Source organism: Eptesicus fuscus, chromosome 20 (assembly GCF_027574615.1).
Source record: "Eptesicus fuscus isolate TK198812 chromosome 20, DD_ASM_mEF_20220401, whole genome shotgun sequence".
Lineage (NCBI taxonomy): Eukaryota > Metazoa > Chordata > Mammalia > Chiroptera > Vespertilionidae > Eptesicus > Eptesicus fuscus.
In genome coordinates this window covers 12,408,091-12,435,314 of record NC_072492.1, presented here as the reverse complement: position 1 = coordinate 12,435,314, position 27,224 = coordinate 12,408,091, and the positions used below count along the sequence as shown (strand labels likewise).

At 53.0% G+C, this 27,224-nt stretch overlaps 3 protein-coding genes across 14 annotated transcripts in view; 1 reads left to right on the top strand and 2 right to left on the bottom strand.

Moving 5' to 3' along the window:
- Positions 1-8,567: 8,567 nt before the first annotated feature.
- On the bottom strand, positions 8,568-17,894 carry C20H17orf107 (chromosome 20 C17orf107 homolog). Of its 6 annotated transcripts, none has more exons than XR_008554835.1 (5): positions 17,630-17,894; positions 17,344-17,526; positions 16,981-17,259; positions 14,791-14,896; positions 8,568-8,794 (listed from the first exon to the last, which is right to left on the bottom strand). XR_008554835.1 is itself a non-coding variant. In XM_028132971.2 (4 exons), the coding sequence occupies exons 1-4, from the start codon at positions 17,693-17,695 to the stop codon at positions 16,785-16,787; spliced, it is 627 nt and encodes a 208-aa protein (XP_027988772.2). In that variant the 5' UTR covers positions 17,696-17,894; the 3' UTR covers positions 16,754-16,784. The 6 variants fall into 6 exon arrangements, 2 of the variants coding, with proteins under 2 accessions (XP_027988772.2, XP_054565765.1); XR_008554836.1 differs by lacking the exon at positions 8,568-8,794 and adding an exon at positions 11,166-11,250; XR_008554837.1 differs by lacking the exon at positions 8,568-8,794 and adding an exon at positions 13,101-13,154.
- CHRNE (cholinergic receptor nicotinic epsilon subunit) lies at positions 14,274-18,866 on the top strand. Its single transcript, XM_008156710.3, has 12 exons — positions 14,274-14,356; positions 14,635-14,777; positions 14,905-14,949; positions 15,068-15,177; positions 15,325-15,480; positions 15,781-15,881; positions 16,227-16,427; positions 16,536-16,650; positions 17,883-17,997; positions 18,092-18,278; positions 18,367-18,473; positions 18,587-18,866. The coding sequence occupies exons 1-12, from the start codon at positions 14,311-14,313 to the stop codon at positions 18,740-18,742; spliced, it is 1,482 nt and encodes a 493-aa protein (XP_008154932.2). The 5' UTR covers positions 14,274-14,310; the 3' UTR covers positions 18,743-18,866.
- A 709-nt stretch (positions 18,867-19,575) lies between these two features.
- The window catches only part of MINK1 (misshapen like kinase 1), a 60,607-nt gene continuing 52,958 nt past the window's right edge, over positions 19,576-27,224 (bottom strand). Inside the window, exons 16-33 of one of the 7 annotated variants that reach the window (XM_028132951.2) lie at positions 26,653-26,913; positions 25,591-25,676; positions 25,319-25,429; positions 25,056-25,168; positions 24,748-24,836; positions 24,510-24,533; positions 24,230-24,393; positions 23,695-23,800; positions 23,476-23,613; positions 23,162-23,270; positions 22,630-22,797; positions 22,381-22,524; positions 22,022-22,156; positions 21,737-21,837; positions 21,504-21,653; positions 21,263-21,422; positions 21,006-21,145; positions 19,576-20,410 (exon numbers count right to left, since the gene is read on the bottom strand). In XM_028132951.2, the coding sequence (XP_027988752.1) occupies positions 20,327-20,410; positions 21,006-21,145; positions 21,263-21,422; positions 21,504-21,653; positions 21,737-21,837; positions 22,022-22,156; positions 22,381-22,524; positions 22,630-22,797; positions 23,162-23,270; positions 23,476-23,613; positions 23,695-23,800; positions 24,230-24,393; positions 24,510-24,533; positions 24,748-24,836; positions 25,056-25,168; positions 25,319-25,429; positions 25,591-25,676; positions 26,653-26,913 (2,283 nt within the window). In that variant the 3' untranslated portion in view covers positions 19,576-20,326. The remainder of the gene's footprint in view (positions 20,411-21,005; positions 21,146-21,262; positions 21,423-21,503; positions 21,654-21,736; positions 21,838-22,021; positions 22,157-22,380; positions 22,525-22,629; positions 22,798-23,161; positions 23,271-23,475; positions 23,614-23,694; positions 23,801-24,229; positions 24,394-24,509; positions 24,534-24,747; positions 24,837-25,055; positions 25,169-25,318; positions 25,430-25,590; positions 25,677-26,652; positions 26,914-27,224) is intronic. The other 6 variants (XM_028132952.2, XM_054709789.1, XM_008156705.3 and 3 more) reach the window with 6 other exon arrangements.

Here is a 27,224-nt window from a genome sequence, read left to right as displayed (position 1 = left end):
AGGTTCGATTACGGTCAAGGGCATGTATCTTGGTTGCCGGCACATCCCCAATAGGGGGTGTGCAGGAGGTAGCTGATTGATGTTTCTCTCTCATTGATGTTTCTAACTCTCTATCCCTCTCCCTTCCTCTCTGTAAAAAATTAATAAAATATATTTTTTTAAAAGAAAAAAAAAAAGACTCAACTCTATGTTGCCTGCAGGGGATTCATCTAAGCTCCAAAGACAAACATAGGCTCAAAAGGAAAAGGTGGAAGATGATACTTGAAGCAAATGGCATCTAGAGAAAAGGGCATAGCAGTACTTGTATCAGACAAAATAGATTTCAAGATAAAAAAGGTAAAAAGAGACAAAGATGGGCACTTTATAGTGATAAAGTGGATAACATCAAGAAGATATAACATATATGCACCAAAATATATAAAGCAATTACTAACAGTCCTACAGGGGAAAAAGGGCAAAAATACAATTACAGTAGAGGACTGAATACACCATTGTCAGCAATAGACAGATCATCCAGACGGAAAGTCAATACGGAAATTAGACAAAATGGACTTAATCAATATTTATAGAACTTTTCATTCCCAAAGGACAGAATACACATTCTCCTCAAGAGCTCATGGGACAGTCTCAAGGATAGAAAATACGCTGCATTCCCAAAATGTTGGTATGTCATACTGTCATTTTTATTTGTCTCTCTATATATTTTGACATTTTCTTTTCCTTCTTCTTTGACACAATAGTTATTCCGTAGCATGTGGTTTATTTTTTGACTTTAGAGAGAGGGGTAGGGAGAGAGAAACATCGACTTGTTGTTCCACTTATTTATGCATCCATTGGTTGCTTCTTGCATGTGCCCTGAGCAGAGATCAAATCTGCAACCTTGGTGTATCAGGACAAAGATCTAACCAACTAAACTATCCGGCCAGGGCCAGTAGCATGCTGTTTAATCTCCGCGTATTTGTGGTTTTTCAGCTTCTTAAAGTTAATTTCCAGTTTCTTTGAAAAGAAAAATAAACTTACAAATCTCTGGTTAGACTCACTAAGGACAAAAGAGAAAAGACTCAAATATGGTAAATAAAATCAGAAATGAATGAGGAAAAGTCACAACGGATATCATAGAAACACAAAGGGTTACATAAGAATACTCTGAGCCCTGGCCGGTTTGGCTCAGTGGATAGAGCGTCGGCCTGTGGACTGAAGGGTCCCAGGTTCGATTCTGGTCAAGGGCATGTGCCTTGGTTGCGGGCACATACCAGGTAGAGAGTGTGCAGGAGGCAGCTGATCAATGTTTCTCTCTCATCAATGTTCTAACTCTCTATCCCTCTCCCTTCCTCTCTGTAAAAAATCAATAAAATATATTTTTAAAAGAAGAATTGAGATCCCAGAAATAAACCACATATAAATAGGCAACTCATTTTCAACAAAGGAGCCAAAATCATACAATGGCGAAAGGGAAGTCTCTTCAATAAATGGTGTTGGGAAAACCAGAAAGTCATATACCAAAGAATGAAAGTAGACTGCTATCTGACACCATACACACAAATTAACTCAAAATGGATTAAAGACTTGAATGTAAGACCTGAAACAACAAAACACATAGAAGAAAACACAGGCATTAAACTTACCAACATTGGCCTCGGTGGTGTTTTGTGACCTCGACCCCAAAGGGAAGGGAAATAAAAGCAAAAATAAATGAATGGGACTTATCTCAAACCAAAAGCTTCTGCACAGCAACAACAACAAAACCATCAACAAAACAAAAAGGCAACCAACGGAATGGGAGAAGATATTTGCAAATGATACCTCCAATAAGGGACTAATATCCGAAATATATAAAGAACTCACAACTCAACAGCAACAATCCAAATAAAAATGGACAGAAGATCTGATTGGCAGGAGATCTGAATAGACACTTCTCCAAGGAAGACATACATCTGGCCAACAAATATTTTTTAAAATATATTTTATTGATTTTTTACAGAGAGGACAGGAGAGGGATAAAGAGTTAGAAACATCGGGGCATAGTTAAACAACTAATCTGCTGCCTCACACAACAATTTCAAAAACACAACTAAAAGACAAAAACGTCTACCACCTAGAACCACGGGAAAGCTGGCTGAGTGGAAGATTTATAACTAAGAAGAGAAAGGAGCACAATTGCTGAAAAGCTGAGCTTAACCAACTGCAGCTCCAGACTGCTCCAAAACCGCCCAAGCAAAGGAGGAGAAAACTAGCCCTTGCTGTAGCTCCTGCTGGGGGACACACAGTACACAAGGGTACACCAAGAGTATCCACCTCAAGTAACTGGGAGGCTGACCCGTTGAACCAATAGGACACCTAGTACACAAAGCTACCCTACCAACTCAGGGAAGCAGAGAATATGAGAAGGCAAGGAAACAGATCACAAACCAAAGAAATGGAGGAGAACAAGCGACTGGACATAGAGTTCAAAACCATGGTTATAAGGTTTTTCAAGAATTTCCTGGAAAAGGCTGATAAATTCAATGAGGACCAACTAGAAATGAAACATACACTGACTGAGATAAAAAATATTATACAGAGACCCAAAAGCAGACTAGAGGATTGCAAGAATCAACTCAAAGATTTGGAATACAAAGAGGCCAAGGACACTCCTCCAGAGAAGTATGAAGAGAAGAGAATTCAGAAAGTTGAAGATAGTGTAAGAAGCCTCTGGGACAACTTCAAGCGAACCAACATCAGAAATATGGGGGTACCAGAAGAAGAGAGAGAGCAAGATGCTGAAAACCTATTTGAAGAAATAATGAACGAAAACTTCCCCCACCTGATGAAAGAAATAGACTTACAAGTCCAGGAAGCGCACAGAACCCCAAACAAAAGGAATCCAAAGAGGACCACACCAAGACACATCATAATTAAAATGCCAAGAGCAAAAGACAAAGAGAGAATCTTACAAGCAGCAAGAGAAAAACAGTTAGTTACCTACAAGGGAGCTCCCATACGATTATCAGCTAATTTCTCAACAGAAACCATGCAGGCCAGACGGGAGTGGCAAGAAATATTCAAAGTGATGAATAGCAGGAACCTACAACCAAGACTACTCTACCCAGCAAAGTTATCATTCAGAATTGAAGGGCAGATAAAGAGCTTCACAGATAAGGAAAAGCTAAAGGAGTTCATCACCACCAAACCAGCATTATATGAAATGCTGAAAGGTATTCTTTAAAAAGAGGAGAAAGAAGAAGAAAGATAAAAATCATGAACAACAAATACATATCTATCAACAAGTGAATCTAAAAGTCAAGTGGATTAAAAATCTGAGGAACAGAATAAACTGGTGAACTTAATAGAATCAGAGGCATATAATGGGAGTGGATTGATAATTCTCGGGAAAGGGGTGTCTGTGTGGGGAGTATGGGAAGAGACTGGACAAAAATCATACACCTATGGATAAGGACAGCGGGGGGGAGGTAAGGGCGGAGGGGGGGTGGGAACTGGGTGGTGGGGAGATAAGTGGGGAAAAAGGAGAAACAATTGTAATCTGAACAATAAAGATTCATTAAAAAAAAAATAAAAAAAAATAAAACATTTAAAAAAAAAAAATAAATAAAGAGTTAGAAACATCGATCAGCCGCCTCCTACACACTCCCCACCGGGTATGTGCCCGCAACTAAGGCACATGCCCCTGACAGGAATCGAACCTGGGACCCTTGAGTCTGCCTCTATTCACTGAGCCAAACCGGTTAGGGCCAAATATATTTTTTAAATGTTCAACATCACTAGTTATAAGGGAAATGCAAATCAAAACCACGGAATACACCTCACACGTTTAGAATGGCTACTATCAATAAAAAGACAAGAGATAACAAATGTTGCAGAGGACGTGGAGAAAGGGAACCTCCATATATTGCTGGTGGTAATGTAAACCGGTGCAGCCACTCTGAAAAGCAGTATAGTATGGATGATCCTCAAAAAATTAAGAATAGAGTTAACATATGCCCAGCAATCTCTCTCTTGAGCATCTACTCAAAATTTTTGAAAATACTTATTTGTAAAGATATATGTACCCCTATGTTCATTGCAGCACTATTTACAATAGCCAAGACATGGAAATAACAAAAGTGTCCATGAACAAGTGATTGGACAAAGATGTGCTTCATATATACGATGGAATACTATGTGGCCATAAAAGATGAAATATTGCCACTTGTGACAACGTGGATGGATCTTGGGAGTAGTATGCTAAGTGAAATAAGTCATACAGAAAAGGACAAGAACTGTATGATTTCATTCATGTAAAATATAAAACAAAAAGCAATAAATGAAACAAAAAGACAAACTCATAGGTATAGACAACAGAATAGTGTTTACCAGAAGAGGAGAGGTAGTAAGGGAGGATGAAATGGGTAAAGGATGTCAAATATATGGTGATAGAAGGAGACCAGACTTTAGGTGGTGAGCATACAGTATAGCATACACAAATGTCATATTATAAAGGTGTAAATCTGAAACTTACATAATGTTATTATTAGCCAATGTCACCCTAATAAATTTAATTTTTAAAAGTATAGAGCCTCGCTGAAACCGGTTTGGCTCAGTGGATAGAGCGTCGGTCTGTGGACTCAAGGGTCCCAGATTCGATTCTGGTCAAGGGCATGTACCATGGTTGCGGGCACATCCCCAGTAGGGGGTGTGCAGGAGGCAGCTGATCGATGTTTCTAACTCTCTATCCCTCTCTCTTCCTCTCTGTAAAAAAAATCAATAAAATATACTTTTTTTAAAAAAAGGAAAGTATAGAGCCTCGCCCTAGCAGGTTTTGCTCGGTGGATAGAGTGTTGGCCTGAGAATTGAAAGGTCCTGGGTTCAATTCCTGGTCAGGAGGGCGCACACGCTGGGTTGTGGGCTCGATCCCCAGTGGGAGGCTTGCAGGATTCTCTCTCATCATTGATGTTTCTATCTCTCTCTCACTTCTCCTTCCTCTCTGGAATCAATAAAAAAAATTTTTTTTTAAAGTATAGAGCTTCATAAGTTAAAAATAAAGGAAATGAGAGTGGCCCATAGATTTCTTTTGAGGGGCTTTGTCTTTTTCTGTTTGTTTTGTTCTGCTTTGTTATTAGAGTTTCATTGGCCTTGTAAAGTAAGTTGGAAATTTTTATATTCTCTGGAAAAATTAGAGCTCATAGGGATTTTCCGTTCTATGCAGGCTTGGTGGAATTCACCTATAAAACCATCTGGACCTCATGCCTTTGGGGGGATAGCTCCTTGAATACCTTTCCAATTCCTACCATAATTATTGCTCTGTTGAGATTTCTATGTGTTGAGTCAAACTTAGTAATTGATATTTCTACTAAAATATGATTTAATGTGCCTGCTCAAAATTACTATTGCAAGTTTGAACATTTATACTTTTATCATTTGTTAAAATGTCCATATCTATAGTAATAACCCTTAGTATTGTTTATTTGTATTTTCTCTCTTCCTTCCCCTGCCCCTTCTTTCTTCATCAGACTTACCAAAGATCGGTCTATTTTATCGGACCAGTTGAAGAACTAAATTTATTAGTTTTACTAGTCAATTGCTGTGCTTTTCCTATCTGATGATGAATGTCTAGTTTTATTATTAATAATGCCTCATACTTTGAGCTTATTTTCATGTCCTCTTTTTACCTTCTTGAGTTGAAATCTTAGTTCACTGAAAAGATTGGAAATACAATCATTTTTGGTTTTTAGGTAAATCCACTTGAGTTATACTTTTCATTGGAGTGCCGCTTTGTGCCATCTCACATGCTTTCTCATAATAGTGTTGTTGAGCCCATTTCAACTGAACTTTAATTTCAACTATTATATTTTTCAGTTCTAAAATTTCCGTTTGGTTTTTCTTTAGACCTATTTCTTTGCTAAAGCTTTTTATCTTTTTCTTTGTCTCAAGCAAGTCATAATTTCTTGTTATCGTGGCTGCTTGAAAATATTTTTTCAGATAATCCTAACACCTCTCTCCTTTGGGTGTTGGCAGCTGCTGATTGTCTTTTTTTTTTTTTTAATTCAATTTGAGATCTTCCCAGTTCTTTTTTAAAAAAATATATTTTTATTGATTTCAGAGAGGAAGAGAGAGGGAGAGAGAGAGAGAAACATCAATGATGAGAGAGTCATTGATTGGCTGCCTCCTGTACGCCCCCAGCTAGGGATCAAGCCCACAACCCGGGCATGTGCCCTCCTGACCAGGAATCAAACCTGGGACCCTTCAGTCCACAGGCCGACGCTCTATCCACTGAGCCAAACCAGCCAGGGCCTTCCCAGTTCTTGGTATGATGAATGATTTTCAATGGAAACATGGACATTTTTTAATGCTAAAATTGTGTTTATTTTATTTTATTTATTTACTAGAGGCCCAGTGCATGATTGAATTATGCACGTGTAGGGTCCCCTACACACTTTCGCTTTCGATCATGGGGGAGCTGGGTGCCTGTCCGCTGGTGCACCAGCGGGGCGGAGGCTTCTGAAAGGCCTGGTGCCTGAGCAGACAGGCACCCAGCTCCCCCACTTTTGATGGTCCGCGGTGGGACGTGAGCTCGCTGCCCCAGAGGCCCCTTCTATGCCGCAGCACAGCCATGGCGCAGACGCTGAGCTCGAGCCGCCACTGGCGACGCGAGCTCAGCGTCCCGCCGGCCCAATCAGCCACCCCGGCCACCCCGAGTCCCGCCCCCCCTGCGCCTCCTGGCCAATCGCGGGCATAACGAAGGTACGGTCAATTTGCATATTTGTCTATTATTAGGTAGGATTTTTTAAATATATTTTATTGATTTTTTACAGAGAGGAAGGGAGAGGGATAGAGTTAGAAACATCGATGAGGGAGAAACATCAATCAGCTGCCTCCTACATACCCCCTACTGGGGATGTGCCTGCAACCAAGGTACATGCCCTTGACTGTAATCGAACCTGGGACCCTTCAGTCCGCAGGTCAACACTCTATTCACTGAGCCAAACCTGTCAGGGCTAAAATTGTGTTTATTTTAAACCGAAAGGTCTGATACTCGTTCCTGTTATAACGTTTTCAGAGGAAAAGGGAAAACACAGGAGGCAGGAGAGGGGATGGGTTGCCAGCATGCGCCTTCTAAGCAGGTCCCTGCAGTGGCCCGCAGGAGCCCTGGGACTCTCCAACACTTTCTCATTTCATCTGACATCCAACTATCATTTCTGGTCAGTGCGTGTTACGTACTAAAATTCATGAAAACCTCATAAAACCAGCCCGCAGCAAGTCCCTGCAAGCAGTCATCCCCAAGCTCGCCTTTCACCTGGGAGGGCAGGTGGAGTTGACGCTTGAAAACACGTCCACCCAGACCTGTGGGTGGCCCCCAAGGAAAGAGAAAGGTACAACACGTGGCCCTGGCTGCCCCCGCACCTCACGGTGGCCACACCCACAACTCTCACCAGGTTGGGAGTGGGGACTTTCACCCCCCACCCCCTGCTCCCCCTCCCCCACCAGCTGGAAACTGCCCCCGTGGCTGCAGGGGAGGGGCTTCGATCGGAGGCGAGAGGCTGCGGCGTGAGCGGCGCGGTGTGCGGCCTCCCCGGCAGCAGAGCTGGCAGCCCCCTCGCCGGGCGCCACCTCCTCACACATCCCCCGTGCACAGGGGCTCGCCACCGGCCTGGGCAGATGCCACGAGACATCTGGGCTCCTTCGGCATCTCCTCCCTCTCCCGGGCCGGCCTCTTCATCTCAGCAGCTCGCTCAGCAGGTGCCGGTTCGGCTTGCTCCTCTGGACCACTGCGCAGCTCAGCCGCGCTCTTGCCCGAGGTCTCCTGTGTGACCGTCTTGCTGCTTTCGCGGCCGTGCACGCCGTGAAGACCCCCGGGCCCCGGCACGTGGGCGCAGCAGCGGAAGGATTTCCCCAGAGGCTGTTTCCCGACTCTTAGGCTCACACCAGCGCGCGCTGTGCGCTTGGCGCACGCCAAACACGGACATTTCTGTATTATTTTATGGGGACTCTGGGTCTTATTTAACCCTCCAGTTTTAGCCGGTTTTCTCTGACAGGGCCCTGGCGGGTGGGGGGCGGGGGAGGGGTGCTGCCTTTTCACTGCCAGATGGAGGTAGCCCTTCAAGGTCCAGCCAGCCTCTGTTGACATCTGGTGGAGGCGAGGGGGAGGGTTCCGGTTCCCACAGGGGCTGCACTGCCACCTGGGGAGGACGAAACGGTAACGAGCGATGGCCTCCTCTGACACAGCCCAGCAGGGAGGCTGAGGGATGCCTCGCCACTGCCCATCTGGGACTGAAGTCCCGGCACCCACGTGGTCTTACTGACCCTGCAGTGTGGGAGGCCTCGTTTCCAGCTGGTGGGGGAGGGGGGGGAGGGGGCGGGGGGTGAAAGTCCCCACTCCCTACTTGACCTTCTCGGAAACCACCCTGGTGAGGGTTGGGGTGCCTCATTATCTCCCGGGAAGAGTGGAAGTCTAGGCTCAGCACTGGTGTGGTTGTGGGTGTGGGTGTGGCCACCGTTTTTCTGTGGTATTTGGCTGGAATAGAGGGGTTATTTTCCAAGTTTTCTCTCTTGTGAGGCTGCCCCTTTCCTGGTCCGTTGGCTAGAGAGAGCAGGTTTTTGTTGTGGTTTGTTTTATTTTGTTTGCTTTTCTTGTTTTGTCTGCGCCTGGGTGTCCAGCCTGCTGACTTCACTTCCAAGACGGGGTGAGCGAAGTACAAAGAAACCCAGGAAACTCACCTTCATCATGCTGTTCCCTGGGTTTCGAGGTCCTTAGCCTTTCTTTTCTCCGCCTTTTATCTTCTTATGAGCCATGCCATGCCGGTCAGGCAGTAAATAGAGGCTTTTAAGAAAGAAAGAAAAAAGTTTGATAATGTTCTCTGCCGGGGAGGGTATGAGGACACAGGCACTCTCACACTCTGTTGGTGTGAATGCTTTTTTTTAGGAGAACAATTTGGCAAAAGGCATCAACAGTTTAAAAAATGCATGAACTCTGCCCCAGCAATTTCACTGCTAGGAATTAACCCTATGGATATATTTGCAAAAGTATGCCAAAGATAAATGCATAAATACGTTCGCATAGTTTGTCATTGCAAAACCCCAAATGGTTAGCACTTAAATGTCTGTCCATTGGGAACTGGCTAAAGTATATATATTTACATGTGCTGGACTCGAGGAAGATTTACAGCTCACCATGGCTGCCAACCTTTGGGAGAAAGAAGGGGTAGAAACAAGCTTTGGGTTTTCATTATGCCCTTCTGCACTCTTCACTTGTGCTAGTGATGGCATGTATTACCTTTTTTATCAGAAGGGTTTTTCTGGTCAATCAATTGATGTGTGTTATGAGGCATTTTTCCCCTTTATACTAGTTTATTTCTTCTTTTTTAGTGTCCTTTGTTTTTCTTTTCAAATATATTTTTATTGATTTCAGAGAGGAAGGGGAAGAGATTGAAACATCAATGATGAGAGAGAATCACTGATCAGCCCCACACTGGGGATTGAGCCCACAACCAGGGCATATGCTCTGACTGGGAATGAAACTGTGACCTCCTGGTTCATAGGCTGATGCTCAACCATTGAGCCACGCCGGCTGGCATAGTTTGTTTGTTTTTTTAATCCCCATGTCTTTAAGTCACGAAAAGGAGGATTTACTAGAAGGATGCTGATGTTCCTCATTCAAGCAACCTGCAGGAGGAGACAAATGCAGCTGGGCCTCTGGAATTTCTGAGGTCAGGGCCTGGGATACTGGAGGCCTTTTTTTTTTTTTTTTTTTGTCTCTGCTTGTCTTTGTGTACCAGCTGCATTCTCTCTCAGTCATGTAAAAGATGGGGAATAAACATGGCTTCTTTGTGCATTTATATCTTGCCCTGGCCAGTGGCTCAGTGGTTAGGACCTTGGCCGGAAGACCAAAGGGTCATGCATTCAATTCCTGGTCAAGGGCACTTATCTTAGTTGCAGGTTTGATCCCCAGCCCAGTTGGGCCTCGTGCAGGAGGCAACCAATTGATGTGTCTCTCTCACATCAATGTCTCTTCCCCCCTCTCTTTGTCCTTCCCTCCTCCCTCCCTTTTACTCTCTCTAAAACTTAATCAGTGGGAATATAGCATTGGTGAGGATTAATAACAACAACAAAAATGTGAAGGTTCTATCTTGCCCTCCTACAGCAACGAGAGACTGACTTCCTCAGTTCCTGCTTGACAGTATTCTCAGGGAAGGGCTTTCTCTGGCCAGGTGTTCTGGATCCATCAACTCTGGCCAGAGGTGAGGAGTCTCTAAGTACTTGGCAGAGCCTCTGGAGTCACAGGGCTGGAGACGAACAGTTCTCAGTAGATGGGAGGGTGCTGGGAAGATAAGGCACTCGTTTGTATTTACTTATTTTTTTAAATCTTCACCCAAGGATATTTTCCCACTGATTTTTAGAGAAAGAGGGAAAGACAGAGAGAAACATCGATGTGAGAGAAACACACATCGATTGGTTGCCTCCTACACGAGCTGGGGAGGGGCCCGCAACCAAGGTATATGCCCTTGACCAGAATCAAACCCGGAACTCTTCAGTCCGCAGGCCAACACTCTATCTACTAAGCCAAACCGGCTAGGGAAGGCACTCATTTTTAAAAATTAAATTTATTGGGGTGATGTTGGTTAATAAGATTACATAGGTTTTAAGTTTACAATTCTGTGATACATGATCTGTATAATGCATTGTGTGCCCACAACCCAAGATCAAATCATCTTCCATCACCATATATTTGAAGGCACTCATTCATTTATTCAGTAAGTTTTTATTGCATGCCTATTATGTGCTGGGCTCTGTGCTATGTGCCTGGAACACAGTAAACCAGCAAGGTCTCAGTGACCGGAGAGCTTAGGTTCCAGTGAGGAAGACAGCCTAGAAATCCGTGTCTGCTCCCTGACCTAGCTCAGCCAATCCACTCTCCCTCCCGATTTACAAAAGGGTCTCTTTCTGTTGTGTCAGAGGGGGCCCTCGGTCAGAGCAGCTTGGGGATATTTCCACTGCGAGGACACTGATGACTAAGAAAGAGAAGCTTGGCCTGGCCAATGGGGACAGCTGCAGCTGTTCCGAGTTACCAGCCAAGAGCCAGTAGGTGCAGGGAGTGGCTTCCTGTTGAGCTGAGATCTTTGAGTCTAGCTTGGAAGTTAAGGCGTCCCAGAAACAAAATTGTCAGAGAGCCCACTAAGGATCTGTGGAATTTTTATTATAAAAATACAAAACCCAGGTCTGCGTTCGGTGCCTCACTCCACCAACTTGAAAGTCTCAGTCCCTCAGACAATTGTGATCCTGAGCAAACAGCAAAAGGAAAAGAAAGAAAAAAATGATGACTCAGCTCTGTGCCAGCACTAGTGGGATGGACTGCGGCCAGGAGCCGGGGAGGGGAGGAGGGAGGGGTGAGGGGTGAGCGGCCCTCCTGGCGACTACATAAGGGAAGGTTTCTTTTTAAGAGATTATATATATATAATTTCAGAGAGAGGAAGGGAGAGGGAGAGAGAAACATCAACGATGAGAGAATTGATTGGCTGCCTCCTGCACGCCCCCTACTGGGGATCGAGCACACAACCCAGGCATGTGCCCTTGACCGGAATTGAACCATGGCACCTTCCGTCCACAGGCCGTCGCTCTATCCACTGAGCCAAACCAGTGAGAGCAGTAGGGAAAGGTTTCTGATGTGCAGACTTTGCAAGAGGTGTTGGTAGGATTCACTGGTCTGAGCAAGACCTTCACCTACAAGCCACAGTCCCAGCCAGGGGTCCTGCAGCAAGCCACAGTCCCAGCCAGGGGTCCTGCAGCAAGGTGCTCTGTGGCGAATGTGATACACGCTGGGCTAATGACCCAAGCAGCAACACAGGGCTTGGGCAGCAAGAAATGAGGATTTCTACCCACTCTCCCTCCACCTCAAACTACTCTTCCACATGCAGGCTGTTGGTCCAGATGTGGCTTTGCCTCACTACTGTATGTTTTTTTACTTATTTATTTTTTTTAAAATATATTTCATTGGTTTTCTACAGAGAGGAAGGGAGAGGGATAGAGAGTCAGAAACATTGATGAGAGAGAAACATCAATCAGCTGCCTCCTGCACACCCCCCACTGGGGATGTGCCCACAACCAAGGTACATGCCCCCGACCAGAATCGAACCTGGGACCTTTCAGTCCGCAGGCCGACGCTCTGTCCACCGAGCCAAACCGGCCAGGGCCTGTATGTTTTTTTTTTAAATATATAGTTTTATTGATTTCGGAGAGGAAGGGAGAAAGATAGAAATATCAATGCTGAGAGAGAATCATTGATCAGCTGCCTCCTGCACGCCCCACACTGAGGACCTAGCCTGCACCCAGGCATGTACCCTGACCTGGAAGCTAACCATGACCTCCTGGTTCATAGGTCGACTCTCAACCACTGAGCCACACCAGCCAAGTGGCTCCTGTTTTTTTTTACCCTTTTGACAGTTCTGGTGACACTGTCTGCTTATAAGCCCTCCTCTGCTCCTTGAGGCCATGTCTTACTCATCTCTATAATAAGAGCGTCTGGCCCTGTTCAGGGAATGTTGCAGGTGCCCACTAGTGTTTGAATATATATCTGTTTATCACAACTCTTTGCCCAGTCCCTAATCTAGAGGCTCTGGAATAAGCAGCATCGCAGATTTTAGAATCAGTGTACGTATCAGCCACATGCAGAAAGGCGAGATGTGCCCCATAGATTCTTTCTGGGGGTCTGAGGTGGAAAACGGAATGATGAGGCAGTTAACAGAGGAAGCACAGAAGCTTCCAAGATGTGTGGGAAATGGATACACTTGTCTGACCTTCAGTGTCCGCGCTTGTAACATGGGGACCTCACAGGAAGAGGAAGGAGACCCCCAAATGGCCATGGAAGTGTTTTGTGAAGAGTAAAATGAACACAGGCGAAATGATTAACAAAGCTTATCGATAAGTCTCATGCATTATTGCCAGTCTATTTCCGTGACCTTACACCTGATCTTGGAGTCCTCTTTTATACATTCAGCACAATGGTAACTGCGTTGCTGGATTGGCTTGAGGAGGCAATGCGTAAGGCATAAAAAGTGCTTCCTAGTCCAGTACCTCCCACCCTTGAAGAAATATATGGGTAGCTTCTTTTAAAAAATGTTTTTATTGATTTTAGAGATCATTGATGTTTCGCCAGTCATGAGAGGATCAGCACTGTTACTAGGAAGCTAGCTGATTTTAAAGGGAGAAAGAGAAAGAGGAAGGGGCGGGGGGGGGGGGGGGGCGGAGGGAGAGGGAGGGGGAGAGAGAGAGAGAAACATCGGTTGATTACCACCCATATGCACCCCACTGGGATGAAACCTGAAACCTGGGGATGTGCCCTGACCGGAATTGAACCTGTGACTTTTCAGTGCAAGAGATGCTCAACGGAGCCACATAGGCCAGGGCTGGATAGCTTCTTTAAAAAGATTCCTGGCATCCCATCTTTCTAAATTGGAATTCTTTGGGGATGGAGACTAAACATCTGAATTTTTAATAAGTATCCTTGGTGATTGATAAGGGTGGTCCAGGGAGACTTTAAGAAACAATGAAAGAATCAATTAAGGTGTGTGTGTGTGTGTGTGTGTGTGTGTGTGTGTGTGTGTGTGTGTGTGTTAGGGGTGGTGAAGACAGTACTATCATATGTGGCCACGAGGTGGCAGCAGAGAGAGGCAAGGAGAGGGGTTGAGAGTGGGCTGGCTTGGGGATGGGTTGTGGGAGGAGCTGGGCCCTATATCTCAGCATGGTCATCTTGGCCAGCTGAAGTCTCTTACTGCAGACTACTCCCCTGTGACCGCCTGTCTCATTACCAGGTCTTTACAGACACTTTGCTTTTGCCAAACTCTGCCAGCAGAAACCACACCAGTGTGACCTTGGCTGGGCTGGGGGTGGTGGTAATGTGTGTTCCATGTGGGTGAGTATGAGGCAAGGGATGTCACCTGCACAAGGCAGCTTATTGAAAGGGCATCAGTGCATGTGGAAAGCAGGGTTTCCCCATCCCCCTGCTGCCAGGCTTGTGGTTCCAGGTGCTCTTAAAGGACCTGTTCACCTGAACTCAGCCTGCTCCAGTCATGAGAGGATGAGCTCTGTTGCTGGGAAGCGGGCTGAAGCCCAAGCAAAGGCTGCTGGGATGGGGTGGTGGCAGGGAACATGGGATGAGGCAGCTGTCTCTGGAAGCAGACAAGATGTCCCTGGCTTCGGTAGGGGCAGGCGGTAAGAGGATTAGGTGACAGTCCCCTAACTCAGCCCGGAACTAACACCCTCCTCCCCCTCACTCATGAGCCTTGGCCTGCCCTGCTCCAAGCCTGCCCAAGTTCAGAATAACCCTGAGGACCAGACAGCAGGATGGCAGGGGCCCTGCTCAGCGCCCTGTTCCTCTTGCAGCTTCTCGGTATGGACAGGGGTCGGGGGAGGTGGTTGGACACACACACACACACACACACACACACACACACACATACTAACATAAGACCAAGATGTAGACTGGGTTGCAATATTTGGTCCCCAAGCACAATAACATCGGTTCAAGAAGACACTCATGGGAAAATACAGCCTCAGAGGCAGACACTCAGAGAAGCAGAGCCCTGCGCAGACTCGGAGGGAGCAGAGGGGGGAGGCCCCCTAGCCTCTTCGTCTCTAGTGACTCTACCCGCTTGCCACCATCCCCAGGCCGAGGCGAGGGGAAGAACGAGGAGTTGCGCCTTTATCACCATCTTTTCGACAATTATGACCCACAGTGCAGGCCAGTGAGGAGGCCCGAGGACACGGTCAGCATCAACCTCAAGGTCACCCTGACCAACCTCATCTCACTGGTAAGATACCCACCTCCGTTCCCAGCACCATCTCTGAGCTTGACATTCCACTTCTGGCCCCAACCACGGAGCGCCGGCCTAAAGCTCACGCGGGGCCCCGGAATCCCTCCTCATCTCCCCTGCGCAGAACGAGAAAGAGGAGACCCTCACCACCAGCGTCTGGATTGGAATCGTGAGTCAAATCTGGGGGACACTGCGAGGGCTGGTCCAGGGAGCCCCTTTCACCCAAACTCTTCGCGGGCACCAGGTGGGAGATGCAGGGCACCCGTCCTTCCGTCCCCACCCCTCAGGACTGGCACGATTACCGCCTCAACTTCAGTAAGGAGGACTTTGGGGACATAGGCACCCTGCGGGTCCCAGCACAACACGTATGGCTACCAGAGATTGTGCTGGAAAACAAGTAAGGGCGAACGGAAACCAGGCTGTTGGAAGCCAAGGCCTGGGAGGGCAGGGGGGGGCCTGGGTTGGCCCTGGTTGGGGCGGGAGGGTGCTGGGAGGGCGAGGGGTTGCGGACCTCCGCGAACGCCGGGTTTCTGGGAGCCCACAGCATCGACGGCCATTTCGGCGTGGCCTACGACTGCAACGTGCTGGTCTCCGAGGGCGGCTACGTGAGCTGGCTGCCCCCCGCCATCTACCGCAGCACCTGCGCCGTGGAGGTCTCCTACTTCCCCTTCGACTGGCAGAACTGCTCGCTCGTCTTCCGGTGGGAAGAGTTCCTCGGGGGGGGGGGGGGGGGGCCCGGACCTTGACGGGATTAGGGGAGCAGGGGGTGGCGTCCTCTGGGGAAACACTCGCCTGGGGGCGGGGCTTTGTGCTGGGGGCGGAGCCAGGCTCTGGAATGGGTGGGGCTGCTCCAGCGAATTTGAAGTTGGGGAGAAAATAGCCATGATTTGGGTAACGGGGTGGGGCGTCATTACCCCGCCAGACCCCATCTTCCAGGACAGGGCCTGAGGCTCGGGCCTGGGTCCGAGTTTCCGGGGTGGGGGGCCCCCTGCCTCCACAGCTCTCAGACGTACAATGCCCAAGAGGTGGAGTTCGCCTTTGTGGTGGGAGATGACGGCGAACCCATCAGCAAGATCGATATTGACACGGAGGCCTACACCGGTGAGGCCCCCTCCTGCTCCTAAAAGCCGCTTCCAGGCGGGTCCAGAGAAGGGACCTGCAAAGTGGGGCTGCCCCAGGCCATCAATCCCAGGGACCGGCTTTGGCAACCGCGCTTTAATTTGCCCTTTTCCTGAAATTATTCTCGGTGGTCGGACCAGTCCTACCTCCTCGCGGTCGGTCGTTCCCTACCGCACCCGGAATATACGCTTTCGGCCCTGCCCGAATGGCCCGCAATGGCCCGCAATGGCCGGCGGCCCAAGGCCCAAGCAATCCAGCCCCCCTGTCGCACCCACCCCGGTCCTGCCCGCCGCCCAGAGCAGGCTGAGCGCGTCACCCGTCCTGCAGAGAACGGCGAGTGGGCCATCGACTTCTGCCCCGGGGAGATCCGCCGCCAGGACAGAGACCCCGCTGACGGTCGCGGGGACTTTGACATCGTATACTGGCTCATCATCCGCCGGAAGCCGCTCTTCTACATCATTAACATCATCGTGCCCTGCGTGCTCATCTCGGGCCTGGTGCTGCTCCCCTACTTCCTGCCGGCGCAGGGTGAGGAGTCGCCCCAACGCCCCAACCCGAAAGTGGGGCTCGTTCTGGGGAGTGTGTGTGTGTGTGTGGGGGGGGGGAACAGCAGCTCTCACTGGGCGCTCCCTCCAGCCGGCGGCCAGAAATGCACCGTCTCCATCAACGTCCTGCTCGCCCAGACCGTCTTCCTGTTCCTAATTGCCCAGAAAATCCCAGAGACGTCTCTGAGCGTGCCGCTGCTGGGCAGGTGCGGGCACGAGGGTCCCCAGGGTCCCGACGGTGTCCACGTGGAGCGCGAAGGGCGGAGCCAGACGGGCACGGGGCGGGGCCCAAACCAAAGGACTCTGGAGCAGCTTGGGCCGCCTCGTCTCCGCCGGGGCTTTATTTGAACGCAGGGTGGGCCTGGGACGACTGTGGGTTCTCCGGTCCCCCATCCTCTGCACTGCCGCTGGACGCCGCCTTGAGGTCTTCTGAGTATCTCTGTTGCCGGAGGCGGGGGGGGGGGGGGGAGGCGGCTCCGTGTCTCCCCAACCGCGCCCCCTCTGGCTCCCAGATCACCTCCCCATCCCGAACTCACCGGCTCCCCGGGGGTTCCGAGATCCAGCTGGCTTCCGCACTGCTGCAGGAACGAGGCGGACCCCCGTAGACCCCGTCCGCACAGGCACAGCCATGCCCCCCGGAGCAGGAACCGTGCGCTCGCGCCCACCGCAGCCCCGGCTTGCCGAGTGCCCTGCCCCGCAGCCTGGGCCACCCGGGCCAGCGCGCCACCGGGATCTCCGGCGTCCGGGGCGGGGCCCGCGCTGCTGTCGTCTCCGCCGAGTCCCCGCACCTCCTGCTGCAGCCACAGGGCCGAGATCTTCATTGGGGGTGCCGGAGTTAGCTGGGGGTGCAGAGGTCCCTATCCCCCTCCCCGCCCCTCCTCAGCCCCCCAGCGCCCTACCTCTAACAAGGTGGTGCCGAAGTTCAGGACGCTGGCCGCGGCCTCTCTGAGCAGCAGCCCCAGGGTGGGCTCCGGAGCGGGCGGCTCCCGCGACTTCAGCTCCGTGAACCTCTGCTCCAGATACTCGTGGGCCGCGGCCACAGCGAGCTCCAGCGAAGACAGGAGCGGGGGCTGGAGGGCCACCTGGAGAAGGAGCAGGGGCAGAGGTCGCGGTGGGGGCCGCTGGAGACCTTCCCCGGGGGCCTCGAGGTGCTACCCTCAGGCCGGGCCGCGGGCGCCGCCTCACCTCCGTGGAGCTGTGGAAGCGGTAGACCCACAGCAGGGTCTCCAGGGAGCTGGGCGTCCCCTTCATGGCTGCCACGGGTGGCAGGGAAGGGAGAGGGCCGGGGAGCGCGAGCGGCCCCGCAGAGGCGCGGCTGGGGAGGCCCCACTCCTGGCAGCGAGGTGTGTTTGTGAGGTCAGAGGACCAGGCTCCACCTGCGGCTCGGGGCCGGGGGTGGGGGGGGAGGGTGTGACGTCACGCACTCCGGGCTCCCCAGGTACCTCATCTTCGTCATGGTGGTGGCCACGCTCATTGTCATGAATTGCGTCTTCGTGCTCAACGTGTCTTTGCGGACGCCCGCCACTCACGCCACGTCCCCGCGGCTGCGCCACGTAAGCGCGGGGCGGGGCGGGGGCGGGGGCGGGGCGAGAGGCGGGCCTTGGAGCTGAGCGCCGCCCCGCCCCGCCCCGCCCCGCCCGCCCCTAGGTCTTGCTAGAGCTGCTGCCGCGCCTCCTGGGCTCGGGCGCGCCCCCGGAGGCCCCCGGGGCAGCCTTGCCCCCAAGGCGGGCATCGTCCGTGGGCCTATTGCTCCGCGCCGAGGAGCTGATACTGAAAAAGCCGCGGAGCGAGCTCGTGTTTGAGGGGCAGAGGTACCGGCACGGCACCTGGACCGGTGAGCCGCGTGGCCGGGTGGGCCAACGGGGGCGCCTGAAGAGGGGGAGGCCTTAATAACCCACCGGGGTGCTCCCACCTTCCCGCAGCTGCCCTCTACCAGAGCCTGGGCGCCGCCGCCCCCGAGATCCGCTGCTGTGTGGATGCCGTGAACTTCATGGCCGAGAGCACGCGAGACCAGGAGGCCAGCGGCGAGGTGGGGCCGGAGTCAGGGGCGGGGGTGCCCTGCCGAGGCCTCCCCACCAGCGTTTGCGCTGCAGGCTCCTGCAGCCTGTAGGGGGGACTCAGCTCGTGCCCGCCCCTTCCTAGGAGGTGTCCGACTGGGTGCGCATGGGGAAGGCCCTGGACAACATCTGCTTCTGGGCGGCGCTGGTGCTCTTCAGTGTGGGCTCCAGCCTCATCTTCCTGGGGGGCTACCTAAACCAGGTGCCCGACCTGCCCTACCCACCGTGCATCAAGACCTGAGCTGGTGCCGCACCGATTTCAACTTTCCTGTCCATCTCCAGGAGGAAATAGATTTTGAAAAACAAGTTGCTACCACTGCTATATTATTTACCGCCACGGATAATAAGTCAGTATTTTGTAAACACATGTTGCGTATGCACAAGTGTGTAGGTCTGGTGACTGTGCAGGGATTAGAGAGAGGGAACTTTTTAAAATTTTTTATTGATTTTGGAGAGGAAGGGAGAGATAGAAGTATCAATAAGAGAGAATCATTGATTGGCTGTCTCCTGCATGCCCCACAATGGGGATCGAGCCCATAACCTGGCATGTGCCCTGACCCGAATTGAACCGTGACCTCCTGGTTCACAGATCCCTGCCCAACCGCTGAGCCAGCCAAACTGGTGTTTCAAGCAGCTCTTGAATGCCAATCCTCTGGGAAGCAAAGACCATCCTAGATTCAGCCTTGCGCAGGCTCCAGGCGCATAGGACCTTCTAGCCCTGTGAGCTCCTAAGCTGGCAGCTGTTTGATAGCCACACGGGAGACACGGCTGCAGGACTGGCACTTAGGGAGTCTAGAGCCAGGAAGCAGGTCCCTCTGGCCTGGCCCCGCTGGAGCTGCTGGGACCAAATGCCCTGAGGGCAGGCCCCACAGGCCCCCAGGGAATGAGGCTGCGGATGCCCTGGCCCTCCCTCCGTCATTTCTTTTAGGTTTTCTTGGCCAAGTACTGCCCATCTACTTGGATCCCCAAGACTCATTGTAGATTCCACCCCACCCTGCCCCCCTAACTCTGCTTGCCTGCCCTGGTGAGTGTCTGGACTGTGAGAGAAAACAGAATAAAAAGGAGTCTGAAGTGGTGGGAGCTGGTTGAATAGTCTTTATTAACAAACGGGATATCCAAGGCCACTACATTGAGGAGGGGTAGGGGCAGGGAGGGAACAGGGCTACTTGCTGCTCACACTATATACAGATGCAAGCAAGGGGGTGTGGAGGGCCAGAGCTCCATGCTCCCTCCCTCCACCAGGAAAGGACAGAGGCTAGAAGAGATGAGGGTTGGAAAGGGAGAAATGTTTTGGCTGGCGGGGTCCCCCTTCCATTCCCTGGGGTTTGGGAGGAGGGGAATCATTAAAGTGCTTTCAGAAAATGAGGAAATGGTCCCTGCCCCTGGAGTGGCTGTTGACCCCCCTAAAACCTAGGGCCCAGTGACACCCCCCCAGGGTCTGGTACATTCAAGGGGGGAGCCGGCTCCCCTGACGTGCAAATAAAGGGGCCCAGGGCCCTGCCCAGTCAGCAGCAGTGGGGTACGGGGTCCAAGCCCCAAGCACTCTCCTCTTAAGTGGAGAAAAGGGGGGATGGGGCTAAGCCCACTCAATTCCTGTTAAGGGGAAGCTGTGCCTCTCTCCAGAAGATGGGACAGGCACAGTTTTGGGGAAGAGAACATGTTGGGGAAGAAGGTGGTCATGTGGTCACAAAAGCATCAAGGGTCAGAGGTCACGTTCCCAGCAGGCTCCAGTGAATCAAACCAGTAAAAGCAAAAGCCCAAGGAGGGGGAAGCAGGGCGGCCTGGGAAGTCTGGCTGTGGGGGGAGAGCTCCAGCCCAGGGCCTGTCACCAATTCATGATGCAGTTGCGGTTCAGAGTCATGAAGTAAACTTGGCTGCTGCCCCCAGAGCGGACGGAGGCAAAGAATACCTGTGTGTGGGGGGCGGGGGGAGAAGAAGAAGTCACCAAGGGATTGGGGGGGGAGGGGTTCAATTACTTGGGAGAGGGAGAGAAACTGCAGTTTAGTCTCTCAGAATAACCCCACCCTGCCCCGACCAGTGTTGGTAAGTGGTTAGAGCAATGGCCCACACAACAGAGTTGCAGGTCCGATTCCTGGTCAAGGGCACATACCTGGGTTGCAGGTTAATCTTCCGCATGCAGGAGGCAACCAGTTGATGTGTCTCTCTCTCCACCCCCACCCCCTCTCTAAAAATCAATGAAAAAAAATATCCTTGGGTGAGGATTACCCGCCCCCCCCCCCCAAAAAAAAGAACTACTCCTATCCCCCTGAAGAGCAGAAGTGCTTGGGGAAGAGGGCAGCTGGCAGACCCCTAGGGTGAAAGAATCTGGGAGTTGTCAGAAACAGGGCGGGGAAGGGAAAGGGCAGGCTGTGACTGCGTGTGTGTTCCCCAAGGGCCCCTTTCAGGAAGACTCCACAATGGTCACCTCCTCGGTAGGAACCTAAGGTTTTGGAAGCCAGACCAATGCAGGCCCCGGCCCTTTCCAGGGGGCAAGGGGCTCCCACCTTGTCATTCCGCTCACACAGGAACTTGAGCCTCTGAGCTCGTTTGTGCATGAAGACCCCGTCCAGGTGGCCTGTCTCCACGGAGCGGATCTCGATGGCTTTCTCGCCCCAGCCCATTATCTGGTTGGAGCAGATGTAGGCTGGAGGAGAAGGAAGTTGAGGGGCAGTGAGTGGATTGCAGCCCAGGCCCACCTAGGGCCGGCTCGGGGACCTGCGGCTCGGGGACCTGCGGCTCGGGGACCTGCAGCACCACTCACCCACGGAAGTGGGCATCTCTCCCCACTGCAGCACCACATCCTTAATGATCCGCCCGTACGTGTTGACGTAGACGCCCTCGTCCTCGTAGCACAGCAGCATCTCCATGCCATCGGTGTTGGGGAGGAAGATGATGGCGTGGGGCGTGATCTGGCTCTGGATCTGGGAGGAGGAGGGCTGGAGTCCCTGAGTCTGCAGCCCAGACTGGCGGCCCCCCTCTGCCCACAGTCCAGCTGAGCTTACATGAACAGGGATGTAGATGTCATAGCTGTTCCCCGAGTCGACGTCCACTGCGTGGAAGCCAGCACTGGAGCCATAGATGACTTTGAGCCGCTGTCCCTCCTCTACCGTCAGGTCCACCAGCAGAGGGCGGTGAGGCAGGTCGGCAAAGGACTGTGGAGGAAAGAAGGGATCAGGGGACACAGGTGGAGGAGTCAGACCTTGGAACAGTGTTGGGGGGCTGAGGCTGGGATTACCTTGAAGGCCATGAATTTGTGGTAGGGTTTGGGGGCCCAGGCATACACCTCTACGGAATTCTTCAGGGCGATGACCAGGAACTTAATACGTTCGTATTTCACTGGGGGCAGGAAAGAAGAGGGATGCTGGGACTTCCCTTCTTGGACTGCGGGGCCCCTCCCACAGGTCTGTCACTACACCCCAGTGCCAGGCCCCAAGTCTCTGGCTTCATGACCATTAAGCCCAAACCCTCATTTCTTCTCATAAACAAATGTGCCCTGGCCACTCTGCTGTGACCTCCTCACCAACGCGGTAGTGCCCGCAGCCCTCCATGTCCCCCACGGTGGTCCAGCCCTGCTTCTTCTCCACTTCCGGGTCATTGTGCAGAATCTTGTTCCGGAGCCAGGACAGGTAATACACGCGCAGTTTGTTCCTTTTCCCTGAGGGGCGAGGACACACACACACACACCCTCCCTCGGTTGGAGATCCAGATCCTGCCTCCCGCCATCCTTTTCTGCGTACCACAAGGGGTGAGAAAGTGGCCCCACCTTCCGCTCCTGGACCAAGGTTGCCCTCTGCCCAGGCTGAAGATGGTGACAGAGAGCCACGGAGCTGAGCCCCCTCCTCCGGGCCCTGTCCCCGCCCCCGTCCTCCACACACACACCTGAGATGGTGATGAGCAGGTTGAGTCCTTCCAGCACATCCATTTGCTGGAAGCGCCGCCGCCCAATGAGTCCATACACCTTGCCCTGCCCACTTCGGTCCAGCAACATCAGCCCGTTCTCCGTGCCCACCAGCAGGTTGACACCTGCAATGGCAGCCCTTGGGCAGATCAGAGGCAGAGCCAGGCGCTCACCCGACCAGGAGCAGAGGGGCACACAGATCCCTCTTTTCCTTCCCAGCCCTGGCTTACCCCAAAGGGCTGCGCAGAGGATCTCGGAATTGAATCGCTTCTTATACTTCCGAATCTCGGGGGTTTCACTGTGGGCCCGTGTGTTGGTGGGGTTCACGTTGACCACAGAGCCTTTCCGCACATCATACTGCAGCTGATCAAGCCGACTGGCCTCTCCACCCACCAGGGCTGCAGGGGGAGAGGAGCGGGGGTGGGCTGCCGTCCCCTTACCCTGTCTCTTCTTACTCTGCCCTTACACTCAGTCTCGGCTCCTCTGAATACTCAGAAGGAAAGAGAAAGACCAGAGAATGGGGGAGGTGCACGAAGGTGTTGAAACAGCCAAAGGCCTGGCAAAGTGCTCCTTCTGTCCCGTGGGTCCCTGTGCTGCTGAGCACGTTCCCTCTCGGGTTAGAGAGGCTCAGGAGCTCTGGCTGCCCCTGGCAGGGCAGGTGCTCAGGTGAGGGGAGGCCGTGACTGCTTTGTGAACCGCATCACCGGGGCTTCACCTTTGCCCTCTCCGGGCCTCACGGCAGCTCCGTCCTCCCCTCCTCACCTGTGATAGGGATGGTGTCCCCGCTGCCTCCGGACTGGTAGATGCCTAGGTCCACAAACATCGTGAACGAGCTCTTGCCAGGGGCCTTCACCAGCCCACGAGACTGGTACTGTGGGGGTAGGAGTGGGAGTCAGGCAAACATGCGAGACCCCGGCCTGTGGCCCCCCTTCTATTGTTCCTTGGCCCCATGTGCCTCCAGGGGAACCCTGGCCCAGGTGCTCTGCCCGCCCAGCGCAGTAACCCCCAAACACCCCCTGATCTGCCCACTGCCAGTGCCCTCCCCTCGTCCCACGGACCTGCCTGCACCCACTTACGTCACTGCCTCCATCCTTCACGGGGGGGCTTTGGCCTTTGCTGCTTTCCGTGGGCGAGTGGCTGGGCTGGACCACGTCTGGCAGGTTTGTGTAGCCATTGCTGTCGGCATGCAGCAGGCTTCGCTCCTCTTCAGGTGTCTGAAGGACAGAGGGAAGGGGCCAGGGCTAGGGCCAAGGAGGGTCACAGCGGGTGCTGGGAAGAATGGGGTGCCTACTCACACGCTGGACCACCATGGTGCCACCCCCATAGGGGGTCTGGGTCCCGGTGATCTCCTCCACATCATGGACCACCATGGTGCTGACGCTGTCTGTGTCCCCATCGCTGCTATGGGAGAGGGAGGTCATGAGGCCCTCCAGGCCCTGCCTGCCACCCAAGTACCATGGCAGCAGGCGAGAGCAGGAGGCCTAGCGCTTTCAGCTTCAGATTCTATTCAAAACACGATGCACTCAGCCCCCACTGAGCAACCTTGTCCCGCTGTTGGGGGTCCTGGGCCCCGCACTTGGGTTGGGGAAGGCTGGTGGTAGAGAGATACCTGAAGAGACCACCGCCCTACTGACAGCACAACGGGAGAGAGGGGAACACCCGTCTCATACCCCATTCTCTAGAGAAAGGAAGGAATCACTCACCAGCAGTGACACCAGGGTTCCCCACAGATTTGCCCCAGAGGTCCCCCTCCCTCGAACCCACAATCCTGCTCTCTGGATGCCTCCGATGTGGGCGTGCCACCCCCCCCCCCCCCCGAGAGCCCCATACCGGGCCCCAGGGGTGTCTCTGCTCCCTTCTGATGGTTCGCCATTGCTTTCCTCCTCGTCGTCCTCACTGCTCTCCACCTCCTCACTGGACGATGAGTAGTCCATGGCCTTCTTGGGAGGCCGTGGGGCCTCATCCAGGGTCCGCTCTTTCAGCAACACAAAATCCTGCAAGGGAGGAGCTGTGTGAGGGGGCGGAGGGGAGAGGGCGGTGGTAAAGGGTGTCCGAGGAGAAGGGGCAGGGTCACAGGAGGGCTCCGGCAAGCAGGCCCCTTCTCACTAACCTCACCAATGGCTCGCTTATAGCTCTGGGAGGGGCCACAGGGGAAGGGCAGCCAGGAAGAGGCAGGAGAGAGGTTAAGAAAGGTTAGTAACTGAGAAGTACATCTGTAATCCCGCAGCCCCCCCTCTCAGGCAGGTTAATGAAGGCCCATCCCCCAGCACCCAAGCTTAAGAGGCTCCAAGCTGGCCCCAAAGTCACAGACCAGAAGGCAGGGCCACAGCGGCCACCTGCCGACTTACTGCGGGCCGGCCTGGCCGCGAGCGGTGGTCATCGGGCTTGGCTTTGTTCCCAGGGGACAGCACTGGGGAGCTGTCCAGTTTGGAAGAGGCTAGATATGGCACGGTGGGAGAAGGAAGGTCACCGACACCCGGATGGGGTGACCTTGAGCCCACACCCTGGGCTGAGACCTGGAGCCTGAGCCCCGGAGCTCAGAGACACGCTCCACGCCCAGCCCAGGCCCCACCCTACCCCTGAGGATGTCTCAGTCCCTGCCCTGATGGAGACTGTGTCCAGGCCCCAGAGCAGGCCGCCAGGCCCACTCACATACCTCCCACACGGTTCCGCTCCAGAGAGCCGGCCTGGGGAAGGTGCCCGTGAGAGGCAGGGAGGACACTATCCGAGCGCTCCCAGCCAGGGTCGCTCCTTCTGAGGTCGGGGTTACTGTGGGAGAGCAGAGACGGGGTCAGGGCGACAAGGTGCTCCCCTCCCTGGGGGCTGAGCTGCACTGTAGAGGGAGCCATCACCAGGGGAGGCAAGTAAAGTAGGTGGCAGAGTGAGGGTGGGAGTGAGTGAGGGGACAACTCCATTTACCTACAGGCGTTGGGCGGACCAGGGGGCTGAGCAGGGGGCCCTGGAGGCTTGGGGCTCCCCCGCTCTGCCCTCCTTTGCAGATAGATTTGCCAGGCGGAGTTGCTGCGAGGTCTGTGAAGGGAGCACAGGGGTGCCGGGGGCAGGGGCAGGGAGGGGGCTGAGGTGACTGGGTTGGGGCTTGCCCACCCCTAAGCGGGTAACCTGGCAAACTCCCCTCTGTCCCCGCCCCGCTCCCTAGCCTGCCACCCAACTTTGCTCAGCTCAGGTGTTACCTGGCACGGACAGCCTGGGCTGGCCGAGCCCCTCCGGCCCCACTGGTGTTAAGGGCAGTGGCAATAGATGAGGTCCTCTGAGGCACCTGAGGAGAGAAGGAGGGTCAGTGTGCTGGGAGCCAGCTCCGTGCTGGAACCACAAACATTCATCCTCGCTGAGGCTCACAAGGTGCTCTCCTGGCCTTTATGAAGTCAGCTAAGCTCAAGGAAGCTGATGAATCTGTTCAGTCATGAAGCTGGGAAATGGCAGAGCTGGGATTCCAACCCGGAAGGTCTGCCCCTAGTGCTTCCCACACACCCTGGGCACCTTCCATTCACACACGCACCGGGATCACGACACATTCATGGGCCCACACGGTAACCCCGTCGGGACGGGGCTGTGGTGGATGACTTGTCTTTCTCTTGCCTTGCAACCCCAAACCCGTCTCCACCTCGCTGCTCCCTCCACTCTCCTCCATTCTCTCTCTTACTGTAGTTGACCCTTGAATAACATGGGTTTGAACTGCGCAGGTCCACTTATACACAGATTTTTCTCCAGAAACCTGTATAACACTGTAAATGTATTATTTTTTCCTTATGACTTTCTTAATAATGTTTTCTGTTCTCTAGCTTCTATAATATGTATAACATACAAAATTATGTGTTAATCAACTTCATGTTACTGGTAAGGCTTCTGGTCAACAGTAGGCTATTAGTAATTTAGTTTTGGGGCATTTAAAAGATACACTTAGCCCGGCCAGTGTGGCTCAATGGTTGAGTTTCGACCCACGCACCAAGAGGTCACTGATTTGATTCCCAGTCAGGCCACATGCCCAGGTTGCGGGCTCAATCCCCGGTCGGGGGCATGCAGGAGGATCAATGTTTCTCTCTCATCAATGTTTCTATCTCTCTCTCTCCCTTCTCCCTATCCCTTCCTCTCTCTCTAAAAAGCAATAAAAACGTGTTTTTAAAAAGTTACACTCAGGTTTCTGACTGTGTGGAAGCCAGTGCCCCTAACCTCCATGTTGTTCAAGGGCCCACTGTATTCTGTGCTCTTCCCTGGTGCCGCAGGCCTGTCCTTACCTTGGGTGGGGCCTCATTGTCCTGCCGGGCCCAGGCTGGGGGGGTCGGGCTGGGGCCAGGCCCTTCCGAGGTAGGGTCTGAATTCTGGCGGATGACAGCTCCTCGGGCACTGGGCGTGGCAGTGGGTGTGGGGGCGGCAGGGTCAGGGTCATGAGAGGCTGGGAAGGCGGCCAGGTTTCGGGTGGGCTGGTCCTGCAGGGACTGGGATCGGGGTACAGGCGCTGCATATGGCTTCAGTGGGACCCGGTGTGCCACCAGGCTCTGCAGGGAGAGACCAGGGAGGGTAGGCTGCCCACTCTGTGCACATCCCCACCTGTGAGCCGGGGCCTGGGCTGAGAGGAAGGGGCAAGTAAAGCCTCCAGCTTCCAATTACCCATCAAGTGAAAGGGGCTCCTGGAGCCCGAGAACAGGCAAGATGTAGGAACAGACATGCAGCCGCAAGCAGGTGATGTCTCTGCCCATGAATCTACCACGAGGGCTGTGATCCCTGGCTAAGGATGTGTTTGTGTGTGCGTGTCCCTGCGCTGACTGAGGCTCCCTGTGTCCGTGTTAAGACAGGAATGGGAAGAAAC

Coding starts and splice junctions, on each gene's coding strand:
- CHRNE (XM_008156710.3), top strand. CDS start 14,311: ATGGCAGGGGCCCTGCTCAGCGCCCTGTTCCTCTTGCAGCTTCTCG. Junction 14,357..14,634: donor GTTCCTCTTGCAGCTTCTCG/GTATGGACAGGG, acceptor CACCATCCCCAG/GCCGAGGCGAGGGGAAGAAC. Junction 15,178..15,324: donor GAGATTGTGCTGGAAAACAA/GTAAGGGCGAAC, acceptor GGGAGCCCACAG/CATCGACGGCCATTTCGGCG.
- C20H17orf107 (XM_028132971.2), bottom strand. CDS start 17,695: ATGAAGGGGACGCCCAGCTCCCTGGAGACCCTGCTGTGGGTCTACCGC. Junction 17,527..17,629: donor GCTTCCACAGCTCCACGGAG/GTGAGGCGGCGC, acceptor CTCCTTCTCCAG/GTGGCCCTCCAGCCCCCGCT. Junction 17,260..17,343: donor TCGGCACCACCTTGTTAGAG/GTAGGGCGCTGG, acceptor CCCCCAATGAAG/ATCTCGGCCCTGTGGCTGCA.